Consider the following 17125-nt stretch of genomic DNA (forward strand, 5'->3'; position numbering starts at 1 on the left):
GGCCCGGATTCCAAAATTTTATTCAATTTAATGGATTTTTTTGAAATTGATTTTATTTATGAAAAATAAAATTAATTTTTGGAGTAATCACAATCTTGAATTATTGGAGATGTATTTCTGAATTTGGGGATTTCTTCCCAAATTGGTTGATAGGGTGGGATTAGGTGAGTGGTTAGAAGGGCGGTAAATAAAACGTTCCTCCTTTTGGTGAATGATACATTGATATGTATACGGCATATCTAGTTTTGAGTAATGAAAGACGAGTAAGGCTTTTATCCCATGATATCTGTGTTTAAGGGTAGGGATCATCTTAACTTCTTCATTAACTCTTAAATATTGAAATTATAGTAGTTGGGATATTAGTTCATGTTATACTACCATGTAAGCCTTTTATTTGAAGTTAACCTTTTTTTTTTTTGGAAGGTAAGAAAAAAAAAAAGGAAAGAATTAGGACCCCCTCCTCACGAGGGGTGATCCTAAAGCATCTGAGGTGAGAATGGGATACAAAGCTGAAGAGGTACAAAAAGAAATATCTAATTTGTCAGTGACAAGATGGCCAACATTTGCAATCCAATCTGCTGCTCTGTTTGCTTCTCTGTAGACATGTCGAATTTTCCAATGGGGGAATCTACGAAGTAGGATCTTGATATCTGCTATAATGTGATCAATCTGCCACGGGGTCGACCAAATTCCATTCACTGCGTTGACAACGAGGAGATTGTCCCCTTCAATTTGAAGATCTTGTATTCCTTGTTGGAGGGCGAGGATAATACCCTTGTGAAGACCAAGAGCTTCAGCTACAAAGACATTGGTGGTTCCAAGGTTGAAAGCTTGTGCTGCAATGGGTTTACCGTCACTGTCTCTGATGATAACTCCTGCTGCTGCTGAATTGTTTTTCACCGAACCGTCGAAGTTGAGTTTGAAGGTGTTGAAAGGAGGAGCTTCCCATGCAACTAATTGTGGGTTAGGGTGGTTTGGGTGAGGAAGATGATGGGTTTGGGCTCTCTGCATAAGAGACCCCGAACTTAAAGAGGTATCTATGAGCATGCGATAATTCCACTCTTTGAACGCAAATTGCGCTCGATGGAAGGTTCTAGGGATGTCAAGAGTCTCATTCTTAAAAATAATAGAGTTCCGTTCTTTCCAAATACTCCATAAAAGGAAGATAACCTTTCGAAGGGAGGAGTTGTTTTTTTGAAGCGTAGATAGTGTCGTTATTAAGTCTGTAGGTAGAAGTTCACCGGACAACCAGCTTTGGGTTAAAGTGTGGTTCCAAATTTCTTTGGCCCTATCACAACTAAGAAATAAGTGATTGTGAGATTCCGGATAAGCTGAACAAAAGGTGCAAAGATTAAAGGGAATAATCTTTCTTTTATAAAAGGTGTCTCTAACTCCAAGACTATTATGCATTATTTGCCATAAGAAGATTTGGAGTTTAGGCGGGATATCCAGTTTCCAGATCCAACGATGTGGCCATTTTACAACATTTGGCTCTAAATCATGTGCTATCCATGTAGCTGACTTTACCGAAAAATTCCCCGAAGGTGTAGGGCCCCATACTGGTGTGTCAGTCATTTGAGTGCTAGGTAAAGGTATGCCTAAGATTAGTTGTACAATATAGTGTGGTAATTAATGAACAAAGCTTATGTTTATTCCAATGTCGATCTAGGAGAATAAAGTCTGCAACCCTTAAGTTAATGTTTACTTGGTGGCCTTGTAATCCCAAGGTTTCTAGGAGACTTTTATTTGTGACCCAGTTGTCTAGCCAAAAGTAAATGTCATTGCCATTACCGATTTTTCAGCGAATGCCTTTGCGCAGAATCTCCCTTTGCGCAAGAATGTGTTTCCATATATGTGAGTCTTTAGGTTGACGTTGATATTAAAAAAAAGAGGAGTTATGGAGATATTTCTCTTTTATGAGTTTAACCCAAAGATTAGTAGGGTCTGATAGGATCTTTCATCCTAGCTTGGCTAGGAATGCTTTATTTAAGGGAAGGGTTCGCCTTAAACCTAGGTCGTAGTTCTTAGGTCTACAGACTTTATTCCATGCTATTAGAGGGGTACCGTTTTTGAGAAGGTATATAAATGTACTTGTGTACAAATTAGATTGGAATACTATAGCATGATCATAATTCTGACCTTTATAAAAACAAACATGTATATATAGGCAATCTAGCCATATACCGAGTAATTTTTCATTTTTGCCGCAAAGTATGTTTAATTAATTTTAGAATGATTTAGGACTAAGAGTCTGTTCTCATTGACTAAACTCAGCTGAACTGAACTGAGCTGAGCTGAGCTAAGCTGAATTGAACTGAACTGAAATGAATATTTATTTTATAAGAGAAGGAAATTAGGAGCTGAACTGAACTGAACGGAGCTGAATTGAACTGAGTTGGATTTCAACGTAAGAGAAAGGGCTTGTTCTCATTGACAAAACTCAGCTGAACTGAACTGAACTGAACTGAACTGAACTAAACTGAACTGAACTGAACTGAAATGAATATTTTATAAGAGAAGGAAATTAGGAGCTGAACTAAACTGAACTGAACTAAACTGAACTGAATTTCAACGTAAGAGAACAGGCCCTAATACCACTCCACCCCATTCCATGAATACATTTTGATCAACAAGACAACCAACAAAATTAATTTAAGCCCTAAAGGAATCCAGTATCCTTTGCCCCCTAAAGTAATCCAATACCCTTTAACTTCACTCGAAAATTAATTCAAGTCACCTTTCTTCAATCCCGGAAATTTATCATCACCCCCATGAAATATATTTCGGTAACCAATATTATCCCCTAGGAAGTATATTCGATAGTAATCCTCATGCCCCTAAAATTAAATTCAATAGAAAATATCTAGAAATTTATACCGACGGTAGGCTAGGTGACGTAGGTCAGTAGGTGTAAATGTTGAAAATTTATTTGTTCGATTGTGTTTGCAAATTGAATGTTAAGAGTGATTATATATATTTTTTTTATTATTTTTGTTGAAATGTTAAGGATAATTACATAATTAGGAGTGAAAAATATAAGTATTAAACATTTTAAAAGTTATTCGCATCATTTATTTTTTCTCTTGAAACACAAATACTCTAATCACAGCATAGGCCCAAATTTTGTTTAACATAACACATTGATCTACTCTAATTATATACATGAAAATCGATCCAACAATCTCCTAAGATTGAGTGGAGAGCCCTAACCACTTGAGGTATCCCTCACTCTCTCTTTGTTCCCTTTTTATTAATTGTTGGGTACAAAAATATGACATTATATTGAATTTTATTGAAACGAAATAAAATAATAAAAAAAATAATAATAAAAAAAATCATGCACAATTATATGATTTAATGATGTATCATTTGTATGAATGACATACTCGTCCTAATATTTCCATCTCAATTATCCTTGAATTCCTTGATGTGTTGCATTTCTGATCCATGAAAAGGGAGTAATTGCTAAAGTCCAGCAAATGGCATTTTAAGGCCATATAATGACTTCTATAAAATACTCACTCTTTCATCAAATGTTAACACAGACTACATTCTTACCTTCGCACTTCAAATCACCTACAAAAGTTGTCGAAGCATAAAAAGGAAAGAAACTTGCAAAATAGAGCATAGCAGTATAGGAATAATCCAAGTTTAACAGTGATCAAGGGAACCAGAAGAAACATTACCTTTAGAACACATGGTTTCCCCTTGCATAGTTGGTCCTAACATGTATTTCGAAATTACTTTGGCCATCCTAGGCTATTTACACCGTCACTATATGTCATCTATCTTTAGGTCAGTTCATCATTCTATACACAAAATTCAGACATCTATTACGAGTTTACAACTACCTTGTTAAGTCTTAAATTGACATGTTTTTCTTCCATCCTCTGTAACTGTATCTACATAATTCCCAAGTACACCAAAGTTATGCAATAGCACCAGCGCCAGCACCAACATCATCTTCGGTGGGCCGAGAAGCATACTTGTTCTTTAGCTCGGTCAAAGCAGCGTCATATTCCCTCTTCAGCTCCAGCTTCTCTTCCCTGTACCTCTTATCCATTTCAATATTCTTCCCATTGTGAATCTGTTTCAGTTGCTCTCTCTCAATCAAATACTTCTCAACTTCTTGGTTCGGTATCTCCTTAAACTTGGTTTCTTCCTCAGCCCTGAAATGGAAAAGGAAAAGAAAGCTGTAAAGTGTATGCTACTACATCTTTGCAATATGTGTGTTGATACACTTTGTAGAAAGGCAAACATACAATAAAGATAAACAGGATCCAAATTACATCATAGCCAGGAAAATTGATGGAGGAAAGAATAATATAATTATAACGTTTGCACATGTATTATCTTAATAATCAATTGTGTGGCGCAAAGCAAGATTGCAAATGATACTCAGAAGTAGCCTAGAGTAAGATCAGTACCTGTGCCTACCATCCTCTATAATCGAGGGTACTTTCTCGAAATTTTCAATCTTCATCTGCTCCTCCTGAAGCTTTTCAAATTGGTCCTCCTTCACATTTGTTGCTTCATGGATTTTCTGGATCTGATCATTAAAGAACTGCTCCTGAAAAATCATCTGCAAAAAGAAAAGGAATTATAGTGCTTCCTTGATGATAATTGAATCATGTCCATATGACCATAAGTATGACAGTCCAGACATGTTAGAGCATAAAGAGAAGGACATAAGGAGACACCATCATGAAACAAGCTCACTAATTTTCAGTAAACCTTTAATAATAACTGTGGTACCAAAGTATCAACTTCGTATTAAATAAAAATGAAGTACCTCTTCTTTGTTATCCCCATGCAGTTCGTTGATTCTCTCTCTCATGATCTGATAGTCATTCAAGAAATTCAAACACTTCTCTCTAAGAATGTTTATCATTTCCTCTTTTGCCTTATTTTCCCGTTGATAGAGGGCAGATTTCTTCTTTAACCAAGTGAGTTGTTGAATATCCTCACTCATCTGCTTCTTGGGAACAACTACCATATCATGGTATGACCTAATCTCATACTTCAGTCTTGCTTTTCCTAATCTCAACAGAAAAAGTACATATCAAATACATATTTAAGGTTGTGTTTGGGAAACAATTATTCATTCCAAATGCTTCATTTCAGCTATTTAAATTTAAATTCGAAAATACGATTCCTAAACATCTGTTAGAAAATACAAGAACATAAATTATTATTTCCCTTTAACGGAAAGAAAAAAACGGAGAAAGAGAGGATTAGCAGAGTTGGATGGCAAACACCCACTGATATTCAATGATGATGGAATGACAAAAGCACAGAAAATTTTAAAAAATAAAAAATAGGAGAAAAGGCTAATAGAGAAAGCAATGACAGAAATTTTGATGAAGTTATGACTTATGAGCAATTGAAAAAGTCTGACATTCATGGTTTAATGGCCATCAATGGTAGGATTTTGAGGAAAAGGGACATGGTGGAAGCATGATGACATGGAACTTGGAAATGACTACTATTTGGAAAGAAAACAGGAAATTTATAGAGATGGCCTTCTCTAACAAGTACATAAGATTCACTAAATCCAATTCCAAATGATTTAAATTTCCAAACAGGACATTTTCCCTTGAACCACATTTGCAAGGAAATGACAATATCCAAACATAATACCATATGGAAAAAACCAAGTAGACTTGAATTTCAACAATCCCTTTAAGTTCATTATCATTCCCAGTCCAAAACATAGTAAAATCAGTTGCTTTAAAGAAGAAATATAACAAAGAATCTGTAAATATAATTTCACTTCAGCAACAATAATTTCATTTCAGTAATAGTTCAGCAAAAATAAGGTTAAGTGAACTAACCTAACAAATACACCAAGCAGATTATGCTAGTGATTGGGATATGATAAACAAAGAGGTTCACATGAACTCAAGTCAAGCCTATAATATATGGCATGGCACGGATAATTTGCAAGTGTGGATGTACAGCATACGCAGCTATAACAAAATATCATATTAAAGGAGATAGAAAGAAACCTTGAGAATGCTTATCAAATTCGTCAAGATCATCCTTCCTAGCCAAAAAGCCATATAGTTGGCGCTTTCCTCCAGCACAAAACAGAGCCTTTCTACTGTTATTCCATTCACTTCTCCCAGTTCCCTGTCGTTGGAAGTGCCTGTGAAGTCTCTCTGCTTCATCAAAGCCTGTAGCCGAGCTCTCAAATATCAGGACGCTGATACCACGATGCCCCTTAGGGCCGTACGAGTGTTTAGCTTTTACTGCTGCATAGCCCTTGCAGTAGTCTAGAAGTTCTTGATTTCCCATACCAATCCACTGAACAAAAAAAACAACAAATTAACAAATTGAAAAAACTGCAGCCTACAGATCCACAAGGGATTTCAGTACATATTATGGTAAATATATGTGAGGTTTCTGATATACATAGAAATTGCAAGACCAATTAACGAATGTATAAATAACAAACATAAATGCATACCATATCATTGTCATCAGTGTCCAGCAATGTGTTCATGATCATAACCATAGGAGGCCAGACAATGTCATGATCTTCCACCTCTTGCTTCAAACCCACCCACTGAGCATATGATTCTCCAGCAGGCACCACAGAAGTTCCTCTTATCCGAAGCTCCTCATCCAATATATCTGCAAATGTTCGATGGAGCTTGACTCTTTGAGAGCCTTTTGTCCTAGCATGCGCCATTAAAGGCTGGAGACCCTTATACCAAGTGATGGCGCCAGGGCCATCATGGCATGCAGGACAATGCCATTCCCGTTCTGGCTTATTTATTTCCTCAACTGTCAGAGCATCAATTTTCTTAAAAAACCCCTTCAACATCTTATGGTTCTTCATCGACTCATGAGATGGTGGTCCTTCATCCGAATCAGAATCATCATTCACAAGATAGTCATCATCATCAGAGTACACTTCATCATCCTCTGAATCATTATGTTCCTTCTCTTTTTCATCAACCTCCTCCTCCTCCTCCTCTTTCAGTTGAGACGATCCGTCTTTCATAGACCAATTCCCGTTCGAGGCATTATAGCTACGTATGCCTAGTCTATGAGCAGTGTCGGGCTGACCCCATGCCTTTGGTGGGGGGTTTGGTTGGACCCATGGTCTCCCCCTTCCAAATTTCTTAACAGCATGGCTCGAGTCATCAACACCCTTTCTTGAACTCATCTTGAGTTTACTGTCCAACAATTCTCAATCAGCAATTTATACACAAGTTTATAAACACAATGTAAGCCTCAACAATCATAAATCAATCAGTATTCAATAATGAATCCACTACTTCTACATTACAAACTCATCAAACTATCATAGGATCAGCAATTTATACACTAATCAATAATCAAGAGCACAACAAGAAACCCAGATAATTTTAACATAAACAATGCAAATCAGTTAATAGCCAAATATTTGACAAACAACTTCATATGAAAGTCAAAATAGACGTGAATACCATGAACAAGCATATTGACAATTGACTGGGATTAATCAATCAATACATCAAAAATAAACACAAAAATTCAGCAAAATAATTCAAAAACAACATCATCAAGAACCAGATTAAAGGAAGAAAGAGAGAAAGAAACGTCAGAATATTGCGTCACCTTCAAGTTTTCCGACGATCGGAACGAAATGCAGCAGCGAAGAGAGTTCGCCGGAGAAAATTCGCCGATAATGCGCCGGCGAGAGGTGAGAGGAAGTGTTTGGAGCGAGGATTAGAGTGAGTGAGAACTGGAAACTTGGAAAATATGGAGAAGTGAAGTGACTGAAGACGAAGAAAGTGAAGAAACCATAATTTTTTAAGGGTAAAATTGTCTTAATTGTGGGCTCGAATTCCATTTTTTCAATCACAGAATCACCTAAACCGAAAGGGGAGCTCTAACCACTTGAACTATCCATCACTTTCGAATTCCAAAATTTCATTAAATTTGATAGAATTTTTTGAAATTAATTTTATTTATGAAAAGTAATATTAATTTTTTGAGGGGTAATTTTATATATAGCCCTAAGGGTTATATATAAGCATTAAATATACTCTTGGAAATTGTATAAAATTTAGGTATTCATGACAAAAACACGCGTAAATCAGTGTTATTAGTGTTTATATTTTGATGATTTTTATACTTTTTATGATTTTCAAGTATAAATTTAATTCTTATATATAGCCCTAAGGGCTATGTATAACAATTTTCTTTTTTGAGTAATCACAATTCACAATCTTATTGATACGTAAATAGTATATCTAGTTTTGATTGATGAGAGACGAGTAAGGTTTTTTATCCCATGATATTTGTGTTAAAGAGTGAAATGAGAGTAGTTGCGTAAGAGAGCGGGATCTTATAGACTCATGATTATGACCTTTATAAAAACAAATGTGTATATCTAGCCATATACCGAGTAATTTCATTTTTGTCGCAAAGTAATTCTATAGGCCTTTTCTGATACGATTATTTACATTTCAGTTAAGCTCTAATAGATCAGTTCAATTTAGCTCTAATATATTCAGTTTCGTTCAGCTCCTAATTTCCTTCTCTTATAAAATATTCAGTTCATTTCAGTTCTGTTTTAATAAGTTCAGTTCAGTTCAGCTCAACTCTAATAAATTCAATTCAATTCAGCTCAATTTAGTCAGTCAGAACATACCCCAAGTACTAATCAAAAGAATTTTGGACTCATACCAATCCACCCAATTCCATGAATATATTTTGATCAACTGGCCAACCAACAAAATTAATTATAACAAGTAATACCTTGCTACATTGAAACATATGAATTTTTATTTATTCAACAGATAGAACATAGTAAATTGAAACAGTTGAATGGTTAAAAAATGCTGAGATTACACATTTTGATAATTTATCAAATTTCGGCAATAAGAATAAAAAAGTCTTTAATGAACATACATAATTCAGCAATAATAAACCTATGAAGATCAAAGAATCATACGCAAAGTACTAATCATTTCGAAGGTGAGAAAGAAATTGCTGCAATTCTTCTTGACTAAATTTGGAAATCCATACCTTAACGACTCGAAATATGGATAAATCATCAGAAGTACTCGAAAAATAATTACTCCGTAAAAGGTAAAGGCATCAATGCCCTTCTTATGCAATCAAAATTCTCATTAGTGTCAAAAGCAATTGATTAAAGTCACTAGAATTACAGTAGCTCATCTCCTTGCTTCCTAAGCGAGAGAACAATCTATCCTTGTGCTATTTCTAATTATGAAAACTGATTATAATTAATGAAACAACATTAGCAGTAAATAAAGCAAAATTGTTGAAAAAAATTAATGAAGTGACAATAATTCTTACTAATTGACACTTTACAGCTGGAAAAAAAAAATGTTGGTGTGGGAACAAAACTAAAAACAGTGATCAGTTGGTTTTCTTATCGGCCTCGTTTGTTGCTTCAATGGCCTCAGAAGATTGACCCTCATCCTTTTTAGTTGATTCAATGGCCTCGGTAGACTGGCTATCATCCTCACCACCAAAACCGAATTCATTCACCCTCTTTTTGTCAACTGGGTAAACCCATCTTTGATAAACATATATCAAAAATATGATATCTGCAGATACAAAGCAAAGTTATAATCAACCCTAATCACAAAATAGTAACATGAAATTAACCACAACCAAACATACTGTTTCACAAATCCCCCCCACCCCACCCCAAGAAGCGGCAGATATGATCAAGAACTCCCAAATTTTGTTTTAAGGGAAAATTCAGTATCAAGCGCAATGAAAGTGTTCAGGAGTTTTAAATTAGTCTTACCATCACGGAAAACTGAAAGCCGATGAAGTGTGGGCATCTTGATGACAAAGGCAAAGAGATCGTCAATAATGGTGTTCAAGAACTTGTATGTCATTTGGCGCCAGGGCATGTGAGCCACAGACTTCAGCTTGTAGTTAATAAACAACTGGGGACACATCATAATGAAGCCTACAAAGAAGGGAGCATATCAAATACTGTCTGATAAGAGAGACATAATAAACAAGTACCCAATCTGAAAAAGAACATAACACAGTCGAAAATGCATCATGAAGAAAAAAGATTGTTTCTTTTATGACCCAAAAAACACTAGATTTCCAAAAGAAACATCCTTCCTACAAAATCGTGCTACATGCTAAAGACTAAGTACTCATATAAACTATATCCAGCTGCTTATGAAGCACAAACAACACCCAGCCATAAAATGCTAATAACACACATCTGTGAACACTCAGATATTAGTAGAAACTATTAGGGTAATTGCTTTATTAGTTAGCAACCTCCAAAATCAAAAGAACAATCCTATGAAACACATATCATATTCTCATCCACACTTTTAAACCAGTTTTATCAACCAAAAATTTCTAAACTAATATGTTGCTCAAGATATTAAAAAGGTCAAAGTCATGCCTTGGAAACCATGAGAGTCCAAAGTTGCGATTAAAAGATGACGGAAGAAAGTATAAAAGAACGATAAAAAGCTTCGATCTTCAATTGTCATATCAAAATTTCAAATTCAGGATACGTACAAGAAACAAAAAACGAGTGAACACTTACCAAACATATATACACATTGTGTCATTGAAGAAAGAATCCATGAGTACCAACTTTTGTGGCGTTCATACTTCAAAGAGTAAATGGAGGAGCACACAACAAGGAAGAACAAGAGATATGAGAGATATTTCATCGCAATGTCGTCATACTCCTTTGTCTTGTTCATTTTATAGGAATCCCGATCTTTAAACCTTAGTAAAGGAATCCTGCCAGATCTATCCAACTGAAAAAAGGACATAAAGATATTGTGAGCCAAGTCAATTGATATGAGTCTGAATTTCTACTCACCAAAACTTCATTAAAAAAGAAATGCAGATTTATCCCTACTACATATAAATCAAGGCAGTCCAAAATAAAGCTCCTCTATTCAAGATAAATGAAGGAAATTTGGCTTCAAAGTTTATAACTTCATACTCCATCTACCAACATGATTTTAAAATCTTCTAATAAAAAAATTAGTCAAAAGTCTAATTTTAACAAGTAAAGTGGCACGTATTTGCAGGGCCAAATGAAGGATAGACAAGTAAAGGATGTAGCATGAATATAGCTCTCCAACAAACAAAAAGAGGCTACCCAAGAATTACAACCAGATATCATACCTCTATGTGCATCGCTTTCCCTATTTTCCAAAATTCAATGCAGCAACCGATTCCAGAGCTCACAAGAATCATCCATGAAGTATCATTATCCAGGAGATAGAGGAAAACAATCAACTGAGAGATAAAGCTGACAACAACTGACTTAGCAGATAACCCCTCCATTGACTTGTTCTTGTTCCAGAATTGAATATCTGATGAGTGTCAACACAAAAATAGAGTTAGATATATAAGAACAGGAAACAACATTCCACCAAAGCAACTTAAAACTGTAACTCACCATTCTTGAAGGCCAGAAAGTCAAACAAAGAATGAAAAAGTGAAACTGTCATTGTGATTGCAAGAAGGTAAGGATTCCCTTCCAAGAATACCCTCTGCAAAGAAAATTAAAAAAATACACTGTGATGAGGAACAACACCAAGATGCAAAAAAAAAAAAACAAAAAAACAGGGATCTTATAAACTGATAAATGAAAAAGACCTTTATGAAGATTTTCTAGCAAATAAACTGTAATGTGGTAGAACACTAGGCAATCAACGCAATTGGGAAATATAATCAACAAAGTAGAGAAGAAAACAAATCCGGGACCCCTCTGTTCTGGACTCACCATCAGAAGAGCAAATAGACAGACTGGAAAACATGGGACTAGGGTTACAAAAGAACATAATTGCAGAAATGGAGACATGGCACAGTTTCAATTATTTATTTTAAACAACCTTACAAAACTGTTACAAAAAAAAAAGAAATAAAAATATTATGATACTTATATAAACATTTTGCAATCTATACATATATGCTTAAAAATATTAATACATAAATAAAATGAAAGTGTCAGCTGGTTGAGCTATAAAACTTCCAAGCATGAAGCTAGGTTGTCAAAATTCTTTGTAAGTTCTTAAAATTCATGACCATAGTTTATACAGAGCTCATTTACTAAATCAGTAGCTCCAGCATCTGCTTCACATAAAAAACACATCAACAAGTTGGAAAAGATAATCTACTAAGTTCACTTTGCAGGTCAACACCCCAGATAAGCTACCTAATAGCCTACTAAAATATTTCAACATGGCAACACTGTTGGAAATAACCAAATTATTTGTCAATATTCCTGAAATCATAAACCATCATATGATAATAAATTCATACAACTAAATGATTCATAGAAACTCCCAAAATTTATATACCATATTTGCCTAGCGGCATCTTAACATTCCCCAACAAATACCTCAGAAAAGCATATTAATAGGGCTTCACAATAAACACACCTTAAGCTCATCAGCCTCGCCTTCAAGCATACTTCCATAAGAGCGATGAATCTGAAATGACTCGTCGATCTGCAGGAATAGCTGCCACTTGGTCATGCTCATAGGAGCCACCTCCAAATGTAATGGAAGTTCAGTCACTGTCTCATTGATCGGTATCAACTTATCTTTGAGTAGCCAAAACTCATTGAAGAATATGGTTGGGAAATAGTTCCCTGTTTTGGGCTCAATATTCAGATCTGTGCCACAAGGTCAAGGAAGCTCAAATAGTAAACCACAAATCACAACTCACCAGATGGCTTAGAGTTCCACTCTATACTGGTTTAAATCATATGCAAATCATTGTAAGTATAACAATACTCATACTGAGTTTTGCAATATCAGAGGGCAGATCAGTTTCTGCAACAACAGAGGAGCTTACAAAAAATAATAATAATAATAACCAATGTACAAGAGTTGGTTAGAGTGAAAATTAACACTCTCTACAGATAAACCTACACATACTATCCATGTGAGGAAAATCTCATATTAAGTTAAACGCAAATGCCACCATAGTAACACACAAGTACAAACAAGAGCCTACGAGGTAATTCAGTGATCAATGCTACACATAAGGGGTTCCTCCCAACAAAATCATTTACAGCACATTAGCCAAAGGAATAACGCTTGCTTCTGAGTTTATACACTTACACATTCTGTACAATACTAAAGACCAAAAGGCCCAGCAGTCCAAACCATGCAAATTAATATCAAAGAAACTTAAAATGCAAGGAAATAAAGATCAAAGGATACGAGGCACAATGTTTGGAGGAACAGAATTTGCAGAATACCTGTCAAAACAAGAGAAAGAGAATTGAATTAAAAAAAAATTACAAATCTTGAAGAAATAACAAAATGAAATTCACAGGGTAGTGGCTGGTTTCAACGTTTTAATTTTTTTTTTTTTTTTAAAGAAGAGTATTACAAATTATTTTAGTATTTTTTAGCATAAATATTGTAACTTAAATATATAACAAGACTTGAATATATAGGACCTACCGAATATAACAGCAGCAGAAACAATAAATTTTAAATTACCACTAACAGCAAAACTCAAAGAGTCATGACAGCCTGAAAATAGAGCTAAAAACGACACTACACAAACACATCTTCTTTGAAATTAAAAAAAAAAAAGGGTCAATATCTCTCAGCAACCATTAAGGCATTAAGAAGCTGAAGACCCCTTGAACTTTTATGAGAATCAGTATTGAACTTCACTACTTGGAGACAAATTAATCAATCAAAGCCTTAATCTCATATGTGGGGTCGGCTAACTCTGCTTGGAGACAAAGTCCACCACAAATTATACTTCTTAAATATAGTGCCTTAATCTCACAAATTATACTGCCAAAAAAGGAGCATAGACAGTACAACGAAAAAGAGACTTCAACGATAGTGCACTATAATGCTAGAGGTGAACTTAACACACCTAGTGAAATCATCAACCAAATTGATTGTCATGTTAGGTTTCCAATAAGAAATCCATTCAGGGGGGCCTTCATCTTTAGGATCTGCCTGCAAATCTTCTTCAACCTGATAGCATCAACAAAAATCTCATAAGCTTTTTTTCTTTTACTTGAGAAAGCAATTTACATTGTTAATCAGGCGGCTATCTGAAACTAACAGCATGAAATTTTTAGGGTGTGTCCAACATTCCTCGGATGAATAGAACTTGAATTGTTAAGACTACCATATGGCCATACCATAATCATTACCCTGATCCCTCTTACAAGCCTTATCAGACAGGATGGGAACTGGGAAGCCTTGCCCATACAATTGCAAAGTGGCCCTTTCCGTTAGACATCTAATTTTAGAGGTTAAAGGCAGCCAACTTGCTCACCATTTCAAAGAGAATAAATATAGGACATTTAAATGAGACATGATTTAGATGCAATTTGTTTCTATTCAGGATACTCCGTAATAGACTTCCAAGAAAGGGATCAGCTATATACTTGCCATATGTTTTTCCATCAAGCAACATTCCAACTTTCTATATTCTAGAAGTTGTAAGTTCTCTTCTTGACAACCAAATAACCACTTAGGGCCTGTTGTGTTCACCTAATTTTCACTTATTTGAGGTTTGATAAGTCCAGATATATTTAGTTAAGTTCATAAAAGGAAAAGTAAGTTCTGATAAGAGTTACCCAAATTCAAATTACAACTGAAATAAGTTTTAATAAGGTCTAGTAAGTTCAATTAAGTTTAGATAACTGAAAATCAGGTGAATAGAACACACCCTTAGTCTTTACAATTTCAAGTTATAGGCTTATAGCAGTATAGCACACTAGAGGTACTTATAATTATGTCAAAAATGAACAAGAATTTTATACAATAATAAAACAACACTCACAACCTGAATACTGGATAAGTTATGCACTTACGCCATACATACAGCAAAGTAACAAAACTTCTCTAACAACTTTCTTGATCTTTAGTTTACATGGGTAAAGATTTCATAAAGTGGACCCTAAGATCATTTTAACTTATCTATCAACACTAGTTCTAGCTTAAAGGTAGCTGCATAACAAAAATTCAACAGAGTACCAATAGGAGACCAATGAGGGATATCTTATACTCAGCAAACATAAATTCTAGACCATGTTAAAGGTATCTCTAATACAATCAACAATATATGAACTGGGACATAGATCGGAAAAAGAACATAAATGGCCATAAATATACGGCTCATACCCACCTTTGACGTTGTTTTGTCCTCAGAAGAGCTTTTGGTGTCTCCCAATAAGGATTTCCTTTTGTCAACTTTAGACTTGGGCAAGAATGTCACAACAGCTGCAGTTCAAAAAATAGATAATTATTAATAGAAATACAATTTGTTAAAACATTTTATCTTGACTAAGCTTATATGTACACATAATCATAAGGACAGGTGAGCATACGCTTGCTTCTACCAAAGGTAGCCAAAGGTTGGTACTCTGGCTCACTTGGATCAGGAGAATATCCAGAACGAGCAAAGAATACATGCGCATACAAAGTCCCATTATGCTTTAAATCCTGGAGATAAATGTAACACAGAGCAACAGTTAAAATAGGAGCATTCAACAGAAGAATATTCCAGCTAAAAAGCATGAAATGCATTCACAAAAGTTCTAAAAATTAAACATGGTGCTATAGGATAGTATAAACAATTCGTATCTGAACAAATAAGATCACCTCAGAAGGCTGATAGTTTAAGGACAACGTCCTGGTACTCTCAGGTTTCCAGACTGCATAAGGGATGTTAGTCTCATGCCAGATGAGAGCTTGTTCATTCCCAAAATCTCTGAATTTTTCATGTTCCGAAAGATAAAACCACATATCCTACAAAAACAAAGATCTATATGTCATGCTCAGAAAAATATAACCATATATCCCAAAAACACAAATATCAATTAGAAGAAAAACAAAACAATCAGAAAATCAATGTTCTACCATTGCATAACTGACTACAATGGTCATGAACGATAAATAAATACGCTTGATGCTCAATAACATAACCAGAAAACACATACACTCTTGTCATTTGCTTAAAACCTTCATCAATGATACATTGATATATTTCCTACAAGGATGAGCACACATACAACTATTCATCCATGCTGCACAAAGCTATAAAATCCCAAACAACCCAGTTCTAAAAGGACAGTATTACATTAATTTCTCTGCCTAAAAAGATACTCCATCACATGTACGCACTCAATAACCTAAGACAAACGAGTACTCAGCCTCGAGAAGCCGGATCAATTATATAAGAGGTTGTCAACAAAATTAAATATCAATGAAACCAAAAGGAACCAACTTTCCATATAAAAGAGTTTTTGGGAAAAAGCTAAAACCCACAAACAGAACAATAGCATGTCCATGGATTAAATTAGAAACCCGGCGAGCTTCCAACCGGCCGAAAGCTGGAAAGTATGAAGCCACTCATATTCTCCAATCGCACATAGACAGAACAATTCTACGTAGTATAAAAGAGAATTAGTCACCTGGCCTTAAAACCCCAATTAAACCCCTTCACCCAAGAAAATCATTCTTTTTTCTATTAACTTCAAATATTCCAAAATTAAAACCCCAGATGCAGTATCATACAACATACAAAATCAAATTAAATAAACAAACAAGACACAATTAATTCAAATCCAATACTACAAAATCAATAATCAAATAGATCAACGGAGCTAAAACACACTTCAATTGATCAAAAACATAGAAAACCCAGATCAAAAAACACGCAAAAATCAATCAAATTAACAAAAAAACACTAAATCACCATCCTAAATTGAAAAACACATAAATCAGATCGAAACATGAAGAGTAACAACATCATATAAAAAAATCAATGAAATTCATACCAAAGGTTCGCCCTTTTGGAAGAGATTGTTCATAAGAAGAGCAGGATCAGCGGGTTTTTTAGGGGAAAAGAAGAATTTGGATGCAAAATACCAAAATACCGCCATTCTTATAACTCCAGAGATCGATTGTCCAAAACCTTGACGTTGTTGCGGTGGCTGCGCACCTCCTCCGCCGCCTTCTGCGATTGCCGGCGGCGCCATAACTAAGTTTTCTCCGTCAATCGAAGTGGGTTTGTTCGTTTGAAGAGGATGGATTGATTGATTCTCTCACGCTCACGTTCTCAGCACGTCTGAGAGAGAGAAAGTTGTGAGAGTGAAGCCGTGGGAGAT

At 35.1% G+C, this 17125-nt stretch overlaps 2 protein-coding genes across 2 annotated transcripts; both read right to left on the reverse strand.

Annotated features, from left to right (window-relative positions):
- Positions 1-3593: 3593 nt before the first annotated feature.
- LOC110701384 (protein SUPPRESSOR OF GENE SILENCING 3 homolog) lies at positions 3594-7817 on the reverse strand. The gene is made up of 6 exons (XM_021879039.1): positions 7609-7817; positions 6470-7184; positions 6009-6306; positions 4793-5037; positions 4428-4582; positions 3594-4169 (listed from the first exon to the last, which is right to left on the reverse strand). The coding sequence occupies exons 2-6, from the start codon at positions 7172-7174 to the stop codon at positions 3929-3931; spliced, it is 1644 nt and encodes a 547-aa protein (XP_021734731.1). The 5' UTR covers positions 7175-7184; positions 7609-7817; the 3' UTR covers positions 3594-3928.
- Positions 7818-9081: 1264 nt separating this feature from the next.
- LOC110701385 (cleft lip and palate transmembrane protein 1 homolog) lies at positions 9082-17125 on the reverse strand. Its single transcript, XM_021879040.1, has 12 exons — positions 16796-17125; positions 15618-15764; positions 15344-15458; positions 15142-15236; positions 13876-13979; positions 13200-13237; positions 12411-12646; positions 11426-11519; positions 11149-11339; positions 10553-10772; positions 9779-9946; positions 9082-9572 (listed from the first exon to the last, which is right to left on the reverse strand). The coding sequence occupies exons 1-12, from the start codon at positions 16994-16996 to the stop codon at positions 9382-9384; spliced, it is 1800 nt and encodes a 599-aa protein (XP_021734732.1). The 5' UTR covers positions 16997-17125; the 3' UTR covers positions 9082-9381.

Source organism: Chenopodium quinoa, unplaced genomic scaffold (genome assembly GCF_001683475.1).
Source record: "Chenopodium quinoa cultivar QQ74 unplaced genomic scaffold, ASM168347v1, whole genome shotgun sequence".
NCBI lineage: Eukaryota > Viridiplantae > Streptophyta > Magnoliopsida > Caryophyllales > Amaranthaceae > Chenopodium > Chenopodium quinoa.